The following is a 16,503-nucleotide window of genomic DNA, read 5'->3' as shown; positions in this document are numbered from 1 at the left end:
CCAGAATAAAATCTTCATTAATCTAACAAATATTCATTATCTCCTATGTGTCAGGTACATGAAATCCACTAGGTGAACAAAACAAAGTTCCCTGTCATCTTGGCATTCAGAACTCATTATTTTCCTTAGCCATGGAAATTTAAAAATCTAGAATAGCAATAACTTTCTATCAATAACTCTTTTTAAAAATACTTCAAAACAAAATACACAACTGGCTTCAAAGATCATTATTGCTTAATAGTCATATAGTTTTTGGTAGTTAACTTTAAATAGAGCAACATTTTGCATTCCCCAAAATAGAACCATTTAAAGGTTCTTCTACTAACGCTACAATTAAAGCAACCAAAAAAAAGATTCAGATGTGTATCAGGTTGTTAATTTTTTGCATCAAGCCAGCAAGTTTCAATTTTACTTTTCCTAACTCTTATTTTTTGTGAAAGAAAGAAAAGAGAAGAGCATTTCTTTTCTTTTTTTTTGATACAGAGTTTCGCTCTTCTCACCCAGGCTGGAGTGCAATGGCACTATCTTGGCTCACAGCAACCTCTGCCTCCTGATTTTGAACGATTCTCCTGCCTTAGCCTCCCGAGTAGCTGAGACTACAGGCATGCACCACCATGCCCAGCTAATTTTTGTATTTTTAGTGGAGATGGGGTTTCATCATGTCGGTCAGGATGGTCTCGAAGTCCTGACCTCAGGTGATCTGCCCTCCTCGGCCTCCCAAAGTGCTAGGATTACAGGTGTGAGCCACTGCACCTGGCCAATATTTCTTTATTTGCTTTTTACTAGGAAAGAAAAGTAAATCAAAGGTTTAAATAATACTCTGATTAAAAATCTATTTTGAAAGCATGTGTCAAAAGCATTCAATGCTACATATGAAAGGTGTTAGGTAAAATAAATAATCGGGAGAAATGCTAAAGGAATAATGCCATGCAGTTACCATAGTTACTGCACTTGTTGTATTATTAATACTTCTTTTTCTCCTTTTTGTTTCAAGACAGAGTCTCGCTCTTTTCCCACGCTGGAGTGCAGTGGCATGGTCAAGGCTCACTGCAACCTCAATGTCCTGGGCTCAGGTGATCCTTCCACCTCAGTCTTCCAGGTATCTGGGACTATTGGTCTGCCACTATTCCTGCCTGATTGTTTGCATTTTTTATAGAGAGGGGATTTTGCTATGTTGCCTAGGCCGGTCTCCAACCCCTGGGCTCAAGCGATCCACCCGTCTCAGCCTCCCAAAATGTTGGTATTACAGGCGTAAGCCACAGCACCTGGTCCTTTTTTTTTTTTTTTTTTTTTCTTCCTTAAGATATCTTTTCAGTGACCTTTTTTGGATATGGTCAGATCTATTATTTTTCTCCTTCAATGGTCAGGTAACACCATTATCCTCCTAAGGAAATAGTTATTTTTCAACATTCGGCTGATGGAATTTTCCTCAAGGGGCTAGGCTTAGTGTGAAGATGCCTTTACTGCGGCAATATCTCCAGGTTTCATGGTTTTGTCTGTGAAGGGTGGAAAACTGTTACGAATTATATTTGTAGATTTCATAATTTTTCCTGGCAGGATAGATAACAAGTTCATTGGAATAAATTTGTAAGCCTTATAATGTTTAACCTGTGAATATATTATTTTTTCAAGCTCAGAAGAAAAAATCTTTAAAATGAGGTAAAAAATAGGAAAATCTGTGAAGAAAAAGCTACTACCATCCACTTGCCAAGATAACTAGGTTCCAACAAATATCAAAATCATAGGAACATTATATCCATTTTTTGCCAGAAGCAATCCAATTCTGGTGGTAGATTTTTCAATACATTTTTAGCTATTGGTTAGTGTATCGAATATTTGTTAAATAATTTTCATAGTGATACATACAGGTTTTCTTTTTGCAATGGTGCTTTTCTGTTTTTATACATTTCATGAGTGAAAAGAGATTACGTTCTCTAGGATCATTCCAAAGTTTTTTTTTTTTTTTTTTTTTTTATTTTGAGACGGAGTCTCGCTCTGTCGCCCAGGCTGGAGTGCAGTGGCGCAATCTCAGCTCACTGCAAGCTCCGCATCCCGGGTTCACGCCATTCTCCTACCTCAGCCTCCCCAGTAGCTGGGACTACAGGCGCCCGCCACTGCGCCCGGCTAATTTTTTTCTATTTTTTAGTAGAGACGGGGTTTCACCATGGTGTCGATCTCCTGACCTTGTGATCCGCCCGCCTCGGCCTCCCAAAGTGCTGGGATTACAGGCGTGAGCCACTGCGCCCGGCCAAAGTTTTAACAATCTGAATCCAATACTAACCTGTGACTAATGACACCAGCATCTGCCAGCAGTTCAAATATTCGTACCAGTTGTACTCGTAAAACGTCTCGACGCCTGCGCCGTTTCATATTCTATTCCAAAGATACAAACATATTAATTAAAATCTTGCGGGTATAACTTGGAAAGAATAATGTGAATGTCTCAGAGAGAGGTTCTGGGCTCACTGAAGTTATTTTGCTTGTACAATGTAGACTGTAGGTACTCTGGTAGCTACTGCCTCAAAGAGATATGTGTGAACAGTTTGAAATGAATGAGTCAAATAAAGTCACATGACATCTTACATGGTGACAACCCCTGTGTGTCAGGGGAAGTAAAATACTACATTTTTAGGTTATTTGCTAATCAGACAGTTTTAGAATCAAAGTAATTAGTAAACCGTTATCATGGACTAATAAAGAATCCCTAATACCCTCCCAAAAATATGACATAAGTGTAGGGAAAACAATCCTAAAAAGAACTTAAGATTTTGCTCATGCCAGAGTTTTCTACACAACGATTAATTTTGGCACAAAAAAAATAAACAAATATGAGAAAAACTCCCTTACTCATTATGATATGAATAAATATGTTTGTATTATTAGGTCCAAAGAACTAGAATAATGCCTAGAATAATAGTTGTAACATTTCAACTGATTCTGCTTCTAGCAGAAAGTCATATAAGAGATATCGATCACCTATATCACCTTCTACTAATAATAGCTCATTATTTCATTTGTGATATAATTTTCAAATTACAGAGCAATTAAAAACATATTTACTAGTCTTTCACTTTCTCGTCCATGACCCAATTTTTCTGCCTTCCAGGTGCGTGACATTTTACTAATGACTAATCAATTACATTTACTTTTCTCTGGTCTCTTTCTAAAGTTGACAGTAATTCATTTGGGACAGGATGATTTCTTATCAGTCTTTGAAGATTACTGCAACTCGTTTTTGCAGTTTGGTTGGCCTGTTTTCATTTTGTCTTCACAGAAACAGTGTGAGTCTAAAGCTCTTAAACTATAACTCATATTCAAGGCACATCACTGTATGTGTCTAATAGCTTTCCTTCTGAAATTCAGAAAAATAAATACTGCTATTTTGTTTTGTTTCAAGCTTACATTTCTCTAATAAGTTATCCAGCACTGTAACCAAACTGATCATTCTGAAACAAAAATCAAATCAATGACAAAATGGGAATACTATCATGACCCTACAGTGCTGAATTAAAGGAGAGTGAGGAATTGCAGATGATGTTTCAAAGTCCCTAAACTGCAGGGATTATCACCATCTCCCTCTCCTGCTTAAATTCCTCAGGGGATCCCCGACATTAACAGCACTGATTCCTAAACAATGTTCTACAGCAGACTCATCTAAGATGCTTTACAAAAATAGACTTCTGGACCCTATTCCAGGGATTCTCATTCAATAGGCCCAGGAGTCTAAAATTTTTAGCAAGCTCCCCAGGTAATTCTCAGATGCCATAGGCATTGGAACTACTGGTCTATTGGTCAAAGCTAAAACTAGTAGTTTTTCATGAGATATTTCTCATCCTGCTATCCAGCCTAATATTCAATCACTTCCCCCTTAATATAATTATACAGAAAAATTTGCCATTTCAAAATTCTTTGTAAAGTTTGCAGATGCTGTTCTTCACCTAGAATACTTTTCTCTTGCTTGTCCACTGGGAAACACGCTTCAAAATTCATCTCAAATATCAGCACTTCATCTATAATGCCTTCCTTACCCTGCAACCAGAGTCCCAGGCTTTCCTCTCTGTAGTTCTTAGAATCCCTTCCCTATGATTTTATTTGAGTACGTAATAAATTGCTAGAATTAAGGTTATGCAACCATCTGTCCCACTGGACCTATAGTTTCTGAAAGTTGCTCAGAACTGAAACTACAGCCCATGGGCCAAATCTGGCCCACGGCTACCTGTTACTGCAAATAAGGTTTTACTGGAAAACAGCCACACTCCTTTTTTTAATGTAGTTTATGAACGCTTTCATGCTACAAAGGCAAGGTTAAGTAGAGGCCTGTAAAGCCGAAAATATTTATCTGCAGAAAAAGTTTGCCACCTCCAACCTAGACCCTATTTTCTGCCCTCATTTAAGTTAAAGCAATTGTTCATTCATTTTACATAATGGGTTTCTGCATAAGATCTTCTGGGGGGAGGGGAAGTGTCTGCATCTTAAAAAGAAGAATACACTAGATAATCGTCTTAATTTCTAACTTTTGATATAACATGTAAATATGGCAGAAAAATAAATGTTCACTAATAGAAGGCTGCAGAACACAGCTCACCTCCGGCCTTCTTTCGAGTGCTTCTTTAATTATGGGATGTAATTCCTCTATTAGTTCCCTAGAAGAAAAATGGTACATATTCTATTAATAGCTACACAGATATAATTTGACACATGTAAATATGTAAAGATATGATGTAAACTGACAAGTGTTAATTCGAATCCTACTGTTTTAAATGCAACGTCTATTTTATTTTGTTTATAAAATAACACATTATATTATAGATTATTTGGAAACCAGGAAAAAAATGGTATAGGCCCCTTATTTTAATTTATAGAGGGAATACTACCAATACTTTTATTCAATCAGTTTGCAAGTGACATACGTTTTACTTAGTTCAAACTATTTTATATAAAATGGTATCCTTTTTTCTTTTTTTGAGACAGAGTTTCACTCTCGTTGCCCAGGCTGGAGTGCAATGGCGTGATCTTGGCTCACTGCCACTTACGCCTCCCAGATTCAAGTGATTCTCCTGCCTCAGCCTCCTGAGTAACTGGGATTACAGGCATGCACCACTATGTCTGGCTAATTTTTTGTATTTTTAGTAGAGACAGGGTTTCTCCATGTTGGTCAGGCTGGTCTCAAACTCCCGACCTCAGGCGATTTGCCTGCCTCAGCCTCCCAAAGTGCTAGGATTACAGGTGTGAGCCATCGTGCCCGGCCTCCTTTTTTCTTTTCTTACACTAACATAGTTAATTGTATATGCCAATAACTAATTCATGATATTCAAACACAGGGTGGGGTACCATAATTTTCCTAGACATTTTCATTTATTAATGAATCATTATATTTTATCTAATTTTCCCTTACTAAAAATATTGCCTCTGTGAACAACTTTGTATATTTATCATTGTTTTCTATCTCCTTAGGATTAATTTTACAAATTAAATTAATGGGTCAAAGGGTATGAACTTTGTAAAAATGATAAATTTATCTTTATTTATATTTTGATTTTAAATTGAAAATGTGCTTAATTTAAGATTGGGAAAATCTGAAAGTTTTTCCAAAACTTCATTTATAAGAAATGCTATCCCACACCTATAGATATATTACAATTTATTAACATATTCTTTTTTACTTAAATGTTCCTTTCCATGGAAATCTTTAGCAAAAGGCAAAAGATTTATACAATCTGAAGATAAACCAGGGTATTAACCTATTTCCTGGTTGTACAGGTTATCTTGGAGACAAAACATCAGATACCATTCTCACATTAATTGAGGAAATTCTCAAAAGAATAAATTCCATGCCCAGGAGACAACAAGGCAGAATTTCAGGCAAAACTGAAGAATTTGCTTCATTAATATAAAAAAATCACGAATGATATCCAACATCTATGTAAATACTTTTTGAAAGATATTCTAATTCTCTTGGATAAGCAGGGGGAAAACTGGAGTTTTAACTACTAGAACAAGATTACACATTAAAAGAATGACTACATAAATAAATATAGTAGGAAAATACTAAATATTTATACGGCATTTCATTATTCCTAGAATACATAGGTAAGTTTTAATCTGCTCAGTCAAAATGAGGAAATAAAACTTCCAATAAGTGACTTGCTAAATGTTACATGGCTAGTTAATTGGTGAAAGTCAGGCCTGGTACATGACCATCCCAATAAGCACTCTGCTTGACCCTACCACACCTTCTAAGTAGCACATTTATTCTTTTAGTGCTTAAAAAAAAAAAGTATGAACATAGTTACCTAAAAGCTCCTGGGTTGGTCCTGCCAAGACCTAGAACAAGGGATTCTGTGATTTCCATGCTCTCAGAGCGCATCATTGGAACTATGTGCTTAAACAAGGATGAAGGGGATGGGATGCCAATAATCTGGAAAAAAAAAATACTGTATTTATAACAGCCACTAATGATACTATGTCCAATTAGATAATCTGAGATTTCAGTAGTCGTAGGTCAAGGATAAATGGACAGATGAAACTTTACTATGAATGATACCTCAAATTTCACCTGTGGTGTACATAATTTAAAAGGTTAAATAACTTAAATAACTTATCCAATGGCTTAACGCAAGCTCATTAACAAAACTTGGGGCTCCTAATTTCTTACCCTCACTCACGATCATGTAATAGGCTGACTCCCTTCATCAGATACTCTGTACCTTTCGATCCATGAACATGAAGAAAACAAAATGACTTCTAAAATAGTCATCAGTGTTAAAATCAGATACTCTGGTCTTAAGTTTTGTCATTTTCATGAAAACAAAACCACTGCTCCTATCCAGTACCCTTTAGATCACTACATGATTTAGGGAAATTCTAGAAAGGCATTTAATTATGTAAATGATTCCTTTTGGGTTCTGAGAAGTGTGAGAACTACAAAAACTGGAATATGGGAAAACAGGTATGACAATTTCTTTTAAAATAACGAGTATGATAAACTGAATGGGCAAGGGTCTGTCTTTCCAATGGAAAACTATGTACGTATTATTGATTCCGACTAGGAATCTATAAAAACAATGATGGGCTTTCTTGAGGTATTTTCCTTTTTGCAAGTAAGTAATATACTTTCAACTGAGTTACTTTATTGTCCATAAAAAAAAATTTTTAAATCTTATTTTTATGGGGCCATTCAGATTTCATAGATCCAACAGTGGATCTGAGAAACTTACTTTGGAATCAATGCTATAGCCGCTATCTGGGGTAGACGCCAGCGTCTCAGGAGGAGAGCATCTCACAGAACCTGCAGATGTGGAAGATGACGATGTTGCTGCACTGCAGCAAAGGATCAGATAGTTTCTCCACAGGCCAATGTATGAGTCACTGCTTGTGGTGGTATTTACTTTCTTAGCATTGATGGGGCTACTAAGGAAAAAAAAAAGAAAAATGGGCAGATATGAATAACACAACACATTTTTAAAAGTTTATTTTAACTAATGCTGCATTTCTTTCTTTCTTTTTTTGAGACAGAGTCTTTCTCTGTCACCCAGGCCGGAGTGCAAGTGGCACAATCTTGGCTCACTGCAATCTCCACCTCTCAGGCTCAAGTGACCCTCCCACCTCAGCCTCCAGAGTAGCTAGGACTATAGGTGTGTGCCACCACGCCCAGCAAATTTTTTGTATTTTTGGTAGAGATGAGGTTTCATCACGTTGCCCAGGATAGTCTCTAACTCCTGAGCTCAGATGATCCACCTGCCTCGGCTTTCCAAAGTGCTGGTGCTGGGATTACAGGGGTGAGCCACCATTCCTGGCCTAATGCTAATTAGAGAGATGGTTAGCATAAGGTTTTTATTACTAGTACTGTTTTTGTGGACTGATATCAATGAATAAAGTACTGGATTAAAAATTAAAATATATTACCAGATCATTTTAACATTATTATTCCTGTGATAAAAGTTAATATTTTATTGGGCTGTATTTTATAACTTATTATGTATCCTCAATGTAGAAAGAAAATAAAACAAAAATCAAAATCATCTTTAATTCCACATGAAAATAAACACTGCATATTCTATATATCTTTAATTCATATACATGAACCGTAAATGCATGAATACATCTTTTAATTTATACAAATTAAATGTTTATTTTATTTTGTATCAACTTTTTAGACTTATGTATTTTTCACCTCTCTATGTAAATTAATATTCTGTGACATTATTTTGATTTATCATATGCTGTATCAATATAAAGTATCATATTTTATATAACCAAACTTTTGTTGTTTGACATTTTAGCTAATAGCAATTTTTCCCTATTATACACAATACTACACATTTGAATATATGGTTAATTATTTTCTTAGGTAATTCTTGAAAATGAAATCACAGAGTCAAAGAAGATACATATTTTCAAGGTTTCTGCCAAATTTCTGTCTTGAAAGGTTACACCAATAAAATATTTTGAAACAATTCCATAAATCTTTCCAAATACCAAAATTATGTAAGAATTAAGGACTGAAAGCAAAGCAAAAGAGGAAAAATACAAATATATAATCTTTGCCTTCAACAAGTTTTGTAATATGCTAAGGTAAGTAATGCAAGCACACCACTTCATTAATTCAGTAAGAGTATCATAGAACAATGTCCTAGTATGTTAACATACTACGTATGGTAACATATCAGTTTAAAAAAACTGTCAAAAATATCACTGCCCCCATGTGGGCTATGGGAGACATACAATAAAGAAATAAATAAAACAATGTCAGATGGTGTTAAGTTTGATGAAGAAAAATAAAGCAGAAAGGGGAGATAAAGAATGCTGCTAGGAGATGGGGTTATAATTTAAAATATGGTAATTAGAGAAGGCTATTTAAGATAAGGTCATAAATGGTATGCAAGGTGGCAAATGTCAATCTTTATTAAAAAAGTAACAACTAGACCAGGTGTGGTGGCTCACAACTGTAATCCCAGCACTTTGGGAGGCTGAAGTGGGAGGACTGCTTGAGCCCAGAAGTTTGAGATTGTAATCAGCTATGATTACACCTCTGCATTCCAGCCTAAGCAACAGAGCGAGACCTTGTGTCTTTAAAAAAAGAAAAAAAAGAAAGAAAAACAACACAAAACAAAAAAGAAACCCAATACACAATACCTGAGACCATATATATACAATTAGTAGAAATACTATTTCTACTAATTGTATATATATTCAAATCCAAAAGTAAGAATGATTATTCTGGGTAGGAAGTTTAAGAGATTTTAAAAAATAAGATTGAATTTGAACTATATCAGACATAGATACGCAAAAATTAAAAAAAAAAAAAAAGGTATCCTATGCTCATGTGAACAAAAGCTCACAAAATGGAAACTGTCAACCACATGTAATGAACTTTGAGGGGATAATTTGGTTCCAACATTGAACGTATTGATAGAAAGAAAGAAAAAAAGTACAGAGTGAAGTCAGATTTGAAGAGCCTTTAATGTAGGCCTCAAGTGATAGGTCAGTACAGATGCTGGGTTTGCAGGGGCAAGTTACATGCTGAGAGGACTCATTCCATTCAATGTGATCTATGTAAGGGGAAATCAGGAACCCAAACCCAGATTCAAAAATTCTCCTCTGTATTTAAGAGCAAAAAAAAAAAAAATTAACTAAAATTTATAATGGCCTTGGTCAACTCCATTTCATAATCAGTTACTCCAAAACTTTACCAACATCCTCACATCCACTACTCAGTGTGTTATTACCACTCCCCACCAGAAGGTGGCCTTCCTTATACTGTCATCAGGAAAAGTAAGGCCACTGAGCTGTTTCGCTCTGCTTCTCACCCTTTATCTACAAACTTCTGTATCTACATCCATACTCATCTTCAGATCCTTTCCTAATTTCTTCCCTTAACACAGATTCAATGGACACAACTATGTACCAAGTACAGTGTTATTAAGTAAACAATTAAAATTTGGTGAGACTGTATTACATGAAAAGGATGAAGAAGTTATGACACTATGTCCTTGACAACATTCTTCTCCCTCCTTAAGACATCAATACAGTATCACATATTATTTATGGGCCTTCCAATCTGTAATACTTTTGTATTTTTCAAACAAATATATATGAAAGCTGACAGTCTATACATTTTTAAATTTACACTAGGAAAATAACTTACTTTATATCGACCTGAGGGGACAACAACTGAAGTCTTGTGTATGCAAACATCCAAGCATAGCTCACAGCTGTAGAGCAGTGTTTAGGAAGATTTTCTTGCTTTAAAAAACTGGAGAGACTTATAATCCATGGGTCTTGGCCTTGGGTCACATGTGCAAATATCCATATGTGTGATGGACTAATCACATCAAACTGGTGGCTAATGGGAGAAGAGTTCCATTCTGCTAATGTTTGTAAATCTATCGAGCTAGGGCAATAGAGCAAAGTAGTCTATATGGAGAGGAAAAAATGGATTATTACACATTTCAATAACTTTGAAAATTTTACCATATAAATTGCTTTAAACTGAAAGTGGTCTATTAGTAGTTTCCAAAACAAGATAATATAAAGTCCATGGTAGGTTGAGGGGAGTAGAGAATTCCTGAAACTGCATGTTTGTGTATGTGCATTCATGTCTTTTTCTGGGAGAGGGATTCCACTGTTTTCATTGTTCTCAAAAGGATCTATAAACCAAATACATTCAGGACCACTATTTAAGTAATTCTTAAATAAATATCCAAATTTCATGGTATACCAAAAGCTGCTTTTTAGTTCTCTAACTAAGAAGTGAACCATTAACTTTCATGTTGACCTGTATCTATGTATGTGTGGAACAGACCCAAAAATGAGCTCTTTGCTCCAGAGGTATATATTCTTAAATACTTGTTCAATATTTGAACTCTTCCACTAAAGAGATAAACATTTATGTTCAAAGAAAAGTATATTAAGCACTGCTTTAGGCACTAGAAACAAGTAATCCATTACTCTCTTTTTGGAATAATTCATAATTTATAGTTAATATCGAAAACAAAATGTTTTGAATTGCATAGATCCTTTCATAAAATAACCAGAAGAGAGGCTTTTAAACGTTCTTACCACAAATAAATGATAAACACATGAGATGATGGATACACTAACTAGCCTGATTGGGTCATTATACAATATAGACATGTATCGAAACATCAAACTGTACCACATAAATATGTACAATTATGTCTATTTAAAAATAAATAAAAATTAAACATTTAATTTTTAAAAAGTTTAGCATCATGGTAGCATCATGGGGGGAACTGTACAGATTTCTAATAATCTCCTAGGCTTATAAAATCTTATTACCTCCCTTGGTTACATAAAACTCATGAATTATAAGAATCAGGTGTTATGCAGAAAGCTCTTAATGTTATGCATTAACCTCTTGTCCATGTATTCTAAAATAGGAGGAAATAATTTTTAAATAGTAAGGTTTTATAGCTATTCTTACATCAACTTTGGAATCTTAATATATGACCTTTTACCCTGTGAAGACCAAGAAAGAAAGTTTGCATAAACTTTCTTAGTAATGTGTTTGTGGACAAAGTGTTTCTCTCCATTTTAATGAGTCAAATTACATATGACATTGGTATAAAACACTATGTACTTAACCCACTATATTTAAACTCATGTGATACACAAAAAATAGCTGCCAAAAAAGCAGGGTATAAGTTTTTGCTTTGAGTATCACTATTTTTTTTCCCATAGCATTTTAACAAGTATTTCTATCTCAACAATCTTATATGCCATAATGAACAGCAAACAGTAGCATAAAGTAAGATTCAATTTAACAGAAACTTCTTAGATTGGAAGGATTATAATTTTACAAACATAAAATTATTTTTATTTCTATGTGGAAGAGTACTTAACCAAGTATAAATAAATGTCACTTTTTAAGTACTATTCTTAAGCATTTTCTAATTTTCAAAAATACTTTCTAACACATTACATTTGTTAAGGAAGTTCTTTTATGTATGCATGTATACATGTATATATATGTGTGTCTGTCTTAAGTCTCAAAACAAGACTGGGTAGAATGAAGTCACTATAGTTACCTGATCAGCCCCAGTGAGATGTATGAAGCTCTCAAGAATGGATGGGCTTAGCCTGTCCATCACATCTATGGCTAATTCATCATCACCCTGTAAAAAAGACATCATATGTCTAAAAAAATTAGGAATGTTTAAGCAAAGTAGCCAAACCCAAGTAAACACTGAAAATTCACTTCAGTGCTATTTAATTTATTTATTTATTTATTTTGAGACAGAGTCTCACTCTGTCACCCAGGATGGAGTGCAGTGGCGCAATCTTGGCTCACTGCAAACTCCGCCTCCTGGGTTCACGCCACTCTCCTGCCTCAGCCTCCTGAGTAGCTGGGACTACAGGCACCCGCCACCAAATCTGGCTAATTTTTTTTTTTTTTTTTTTTTTGTATTTTTAGTAGAGACGGGGTTTCACTGTGTTAGCCAGGATGGTCTCCATCTCCTGACCTGTGATCCGCCTGCCTCAGCCTCCCAATTGAGAACAGTAAGTTAGTTTAGACCCATGGTAGTAACCTACCTATATGGGATAAGGACGGACAAAGAGATGGTTTTTAAGTACTTTCATTAGATAACTGAATGAAATACCTAAATCTTACCTTAGGTATTTCCAAAAGTGCAAATAAAGCCCGTATTTCTCTAAGGACACTGACGGCTAGTTTCCTAGTGGCAGGTCGACTGCTACAGAGAATGACAAGTGCAAAGCCTTCGACCACATGGAATACGTTGGAATATGGGCTCCTTTCCAGAGGAGGGGGATGAGAAGCTCCATTAGCTACACCATGCTTGAAAAACAGAAGTTAAAAATAAAATAAAAAATATGTATGTACAGACATTCCAGAAAAACAGTTAATAAAGAATAAAGCAAATCATAGTGATTATGACTACAGGTCTGCCTTGGCTCAAGCAACTTAAATAGCATGTAATTTATAAAAATGGAATAGTGTGCAGTGAAAAAAGCATTTCACTGGCAGTCTAAATATGAATTCTGTATCTAACTTCTATCATTCTCTATTTTGTAACCTTGGAACTGATAATCGGTCTTCATCTAATTTCTATGTGGGAAATGAGGGGATTGTAGTGTATCTTTCACACTCGGAGTGCGGACCAGCAGCCTGGCAACACCTGAGAGCTTCTAAGAAACTCTTTCTTAGGGCCCTGCTGATTTGTATGCTCATTAAAGGTTGAGAAGCTAGTTTAACTTCAATGGCTTGGGTCTAAAATTCCAAGGTTCTATGATTTATACACTATCATAAATCAATGATTTGAGCATCTTTTATGGTTAAGGAGCACAGTTACCGCCTTATGTGAAACAGGGACTGGTGACATGGATAAAACAATCAAATGACCCAAATGGAAGACTACCAAAAATTTATTGTATTGGCTTTAAATATACTGGAAACAACCTAAAAGTGAGCTGGAATTATCTCTAATTTCCATGCTCATTAAAAACTAATTGTTACCCAAAGAAGAAGATTAGAAAAGTTAGATGCATAAACACTATATATTTACTACATGAACTATGGGAATGTTCAGTTTAAGGGATTAGGAACACATTGAGAGTGAACAGAACTAATAATACTGTTAGTGTTTGATAAAATAAATCTGTATTAAAACCATTATTGGTCATTTAGCACTGACTACATACAAAGGGACAATAGAAAAGAATCTGGTACCTGAGTGTCCTGGTTTTTATTATGCATTTGCGTTGCTTGTTTCCACTGATTTATTAATTGTACCAACATCTTTACGGCATTATCAAGAAGCGTGGGATGGACATCAGTCACTTCACGAACAATAAAATAAACAAATCCTGAAAGAACATCCTCCCGCCAATCTGGAAAATCAAGCATTAGTGCCTGCAGAGTATTGAAAGCCAGAGCACGCAGTTCTTCATCCATATGAATTGTGAGCCTACCAAGAACAAAATTCCATTAGCAAACTTCAATACCTTTCAATTAGTTTTATCATCTAAAACTTAAAACTATGACATTAAAATATATGTCCTCTAGTTGTTTTGTAAGAAATATGAAGATAACAACCAATGTTCACTTTTTCATGCTATATTTAACTTTATGCTAGCTTATAATCTCATTTGTTTAAATTCACATATGAATCTATTTCTATTATTGGTGTTTTTACTATAATCTGAATAAGTTTGATACAAATGACATTAGAATTCCATTTAAAATCCTTTAATCCTTAAAATACTGTATTGTTATCCTATAATCAATCAAAAATTGTATCTAATCATATGATATCTTAGCACTATCTTCACATTTATTTAACCTTTGCTATCACTGGTAAGGACACGATTTATCTCAAATCATTTTTTTTTTTTTTGAGACGGAGTCTCGTTCTGCCACCCAGGCTGGAGTGCAGTGGTGTGATCTCAGCTCACTGCAAGGGCTGTCTCCTGGGTTCACGTCATTCTCCTGCCTCAGCCTCCTAAGTAGCTGGGAATACAGGTGCCTGCCACCACACCCAGCTAATTTTTTGTATTTTTAGTAGAGATGGAGTTTCACTGTGTTAGCCAGGATGGTCTGGATCTCCTGACCTCATGATCTGTCTGCCTCAGCCTCCCAGAGTGCTGGGATTACAGGCATGAGCCACTGCTCAATCATTCTTTATATGCACTGAAGTTACAGTTAAATATAAGATGGCTGATTGTGAAGAAGAATATACAACAAATGAAGATGGAATCAATGTAATAGAATAATTATTGAAGGTAAGAATGAGAGTAAATTTAGGAGTAATATCATAAATGGTACATGCCTAGAAAAAAAAATAAGGCTGGGCTCAGTGACTCACACCTATAATCCCAGTACTGTGGGAGGCCGGGGCGGGTGGATCACTTAAACCCGGAAGGCAGAGGTTGCAGTGAGCCAAGATTGCACCACTGCACTCCAGCCTGGGCAACAGAGCAGGGCACTATCTCAAAAAAAAAAAAAAAAAAAAGGGAAAAAAAATGTGTTGACTCAGCACATAAGGTCCTAAAGAAAGTTTAAACAAATTAGGAGACGCTATATACAATTTGCTTTTAAATACATCAAAATGGGGCTTAGAATATAATTTTAGTTACAGAAGTTTACCAGAACATAAAAGAGAATGATAAACAAGAAATTAAAAAAAAAATGGCTACAGTAGTGGGAGCCACCATTATATAATAATAATGTATGAATAAAGAGTTTCTGATTTGGGTCTGAAGAGAATTATGTTAGTAATTGACTACAAAGACAGATGTATCAGAATTAGAAATAGTCTGAATGAATAAGGTAAGTACATAATATTAAACATACAATTACATGCTTGGGAAGCTGGAAAAATGGAGTTATCCAAGACAGAGGTGGAAAGTTGTGCAGTTTAGGAGAAAGGAGATATAAGTATTCACCCTGCTGAACTTAGTTCTAGTCATCACTAAGCCAGTTTTCAACTGACAATGAGACTAACGAGATGTATTATAGCTAGACAGACTGAGGAGTAAGCAATAAAGCAGCAGCAGTTCCATCAGCACTTGAGAAATAAACAGGGTCAAATTAAGCATCTCTAGCCCAGTATTCTGTCTCCAATAGTGACATCAGGAGATACAATATGGGAGAAGAGAGTGACAGTCCTCAATGATGCTGACTTTAAAGGTTATTTCAACATTCCTTAAATCCATGAATATGTAAATATCTATCTTAAACTCCTATCTGTGTGATACAGGGTATACATGTGTGACTTAACTGCTCATTGTACAGAGCAGAATAACAATAAAGCTTGGTTAATTAAAGGCAGGGGAATTAATTAACTTTCCTTAGGGACAGGATACAGGTCTGCAAATTTACAAAGCATCTTTGTTTTGTTTGCTTGCTTCCTTTATGGTAAAGTAAGTAAGATTTAGACAGCACAATTCCAAATGATATGAAGAAAGGAGAGAACAGAACAGACCCTGGGATCTTCCTTTCCACTGAGGTAAACTATTAGTAAACAAATATCATAGGAGAAAGAAGCAAAGTGAACAGCAAAGCAAATTGTCATTCACTGTTCAGCTGTCTGCTCTTTTACTAAGCTGTCCCATCCCTAGCCCTCACAGTTGCAGTTTCATTTTCGTGGAAAAGATGGGAGATCTACTCTTGTGGATCAACACCCACAAAGATGTAGATGAGTTATGTTGAAATAGGAGGAGTAAGAGCAGAACTGAACAGTAGTTGTTTACTGCTCTCCCAAGGAATGGTGTTATACATAATTAATGTTTCTTATTTCCAATGCTGGCATGAACTCTGTAACTCTGCAATCTAATTCACAAAAAAATTAGGAGACTGTGGGAAGGGAACAAATTTATATAATGCAAAGTAACCCATTTCTTTCACAATCATCACAGGAGACATAAAATCTCTGATCACAACAGGTAATAGTTGAGGATAAGGTAGTGCCAGGGTGTGTGAAAAGCTTCGGAAGTGGAGAAAGGATTGCTGGAACAGTCTAT

General features: G+C 35.4%; 1 protein-coding gene and 1 pseudogene across 12 annotated transcripts in view; both read right to left on the bottom strand.

The window, feature by feature from the left end:
* The window catches only part of FRYL (FRY like transcription coactivator), a 283,769-nt gene that overhangs the window by 75,957 nt on the left and 191,309 nt on the right, over positions 1–16,503 (bottom strand). For all 12 annotated transcript variants that reach the window (XM_073012415.1, XM_073012406.1, XM_073012404.1 and 9 more), the window contains 8 exons: positions 13,712–13,949; positions 12,635–12,820; positions 12,051–12,137; positions 10,148–10,416; positions 7,218–7,410; positions 6,294–6,418; positions 4,586–4,643; positions 2,282–2,373 (listed from right to left, as the gene is read on the bottom strand). In XM_073012415.1, coding sequence (XP_072868516.1) covers positions 2,282–2,373; positions 4,586–4,643; positions 6,294–6,418; positions 7,218–7,410; positions 10,148–10,416; positions 12,051–12,137; positions 12,635–12,820; positions 13,712–13,949 — 1,248 coding nt within the window. The remainder of the gene's footprint in view (positions 1–2,281; positions 2,374–4,585; positions 4,644–6,293; positions 6,419–7,217; positions 7,411–10,147; positions 10,417–12,050; positions 12,138–12,634; positions 12,821–13,711; positions 13,950–16,503) is intronic.
* Positions 5,629–5,737, bottom strand: LOC119627800 (U5 spliceosomal RNA; annotated as a pseudogene).

The sequence above is a fragment of the Chlorocebus sabaeus genome, chromosome 27, assembly GCF_047675955.1.
Source record: "Chlorocebus sabaeus isolate Y175 chromosome 27, mChlSab1.0.hap1, whole genome shotgun sequence".
NCBI classification, from domain to species: domain Eukaryota; kingdom Metazoa; phylum Chordata; class Mammalia; order Primates; family Cercopithecidae; genus Chlorocebus; species Chlorocebus sabaeus.
This window is presented reverse-complemented; position numbering and strand designations above follow the sequence as displayed.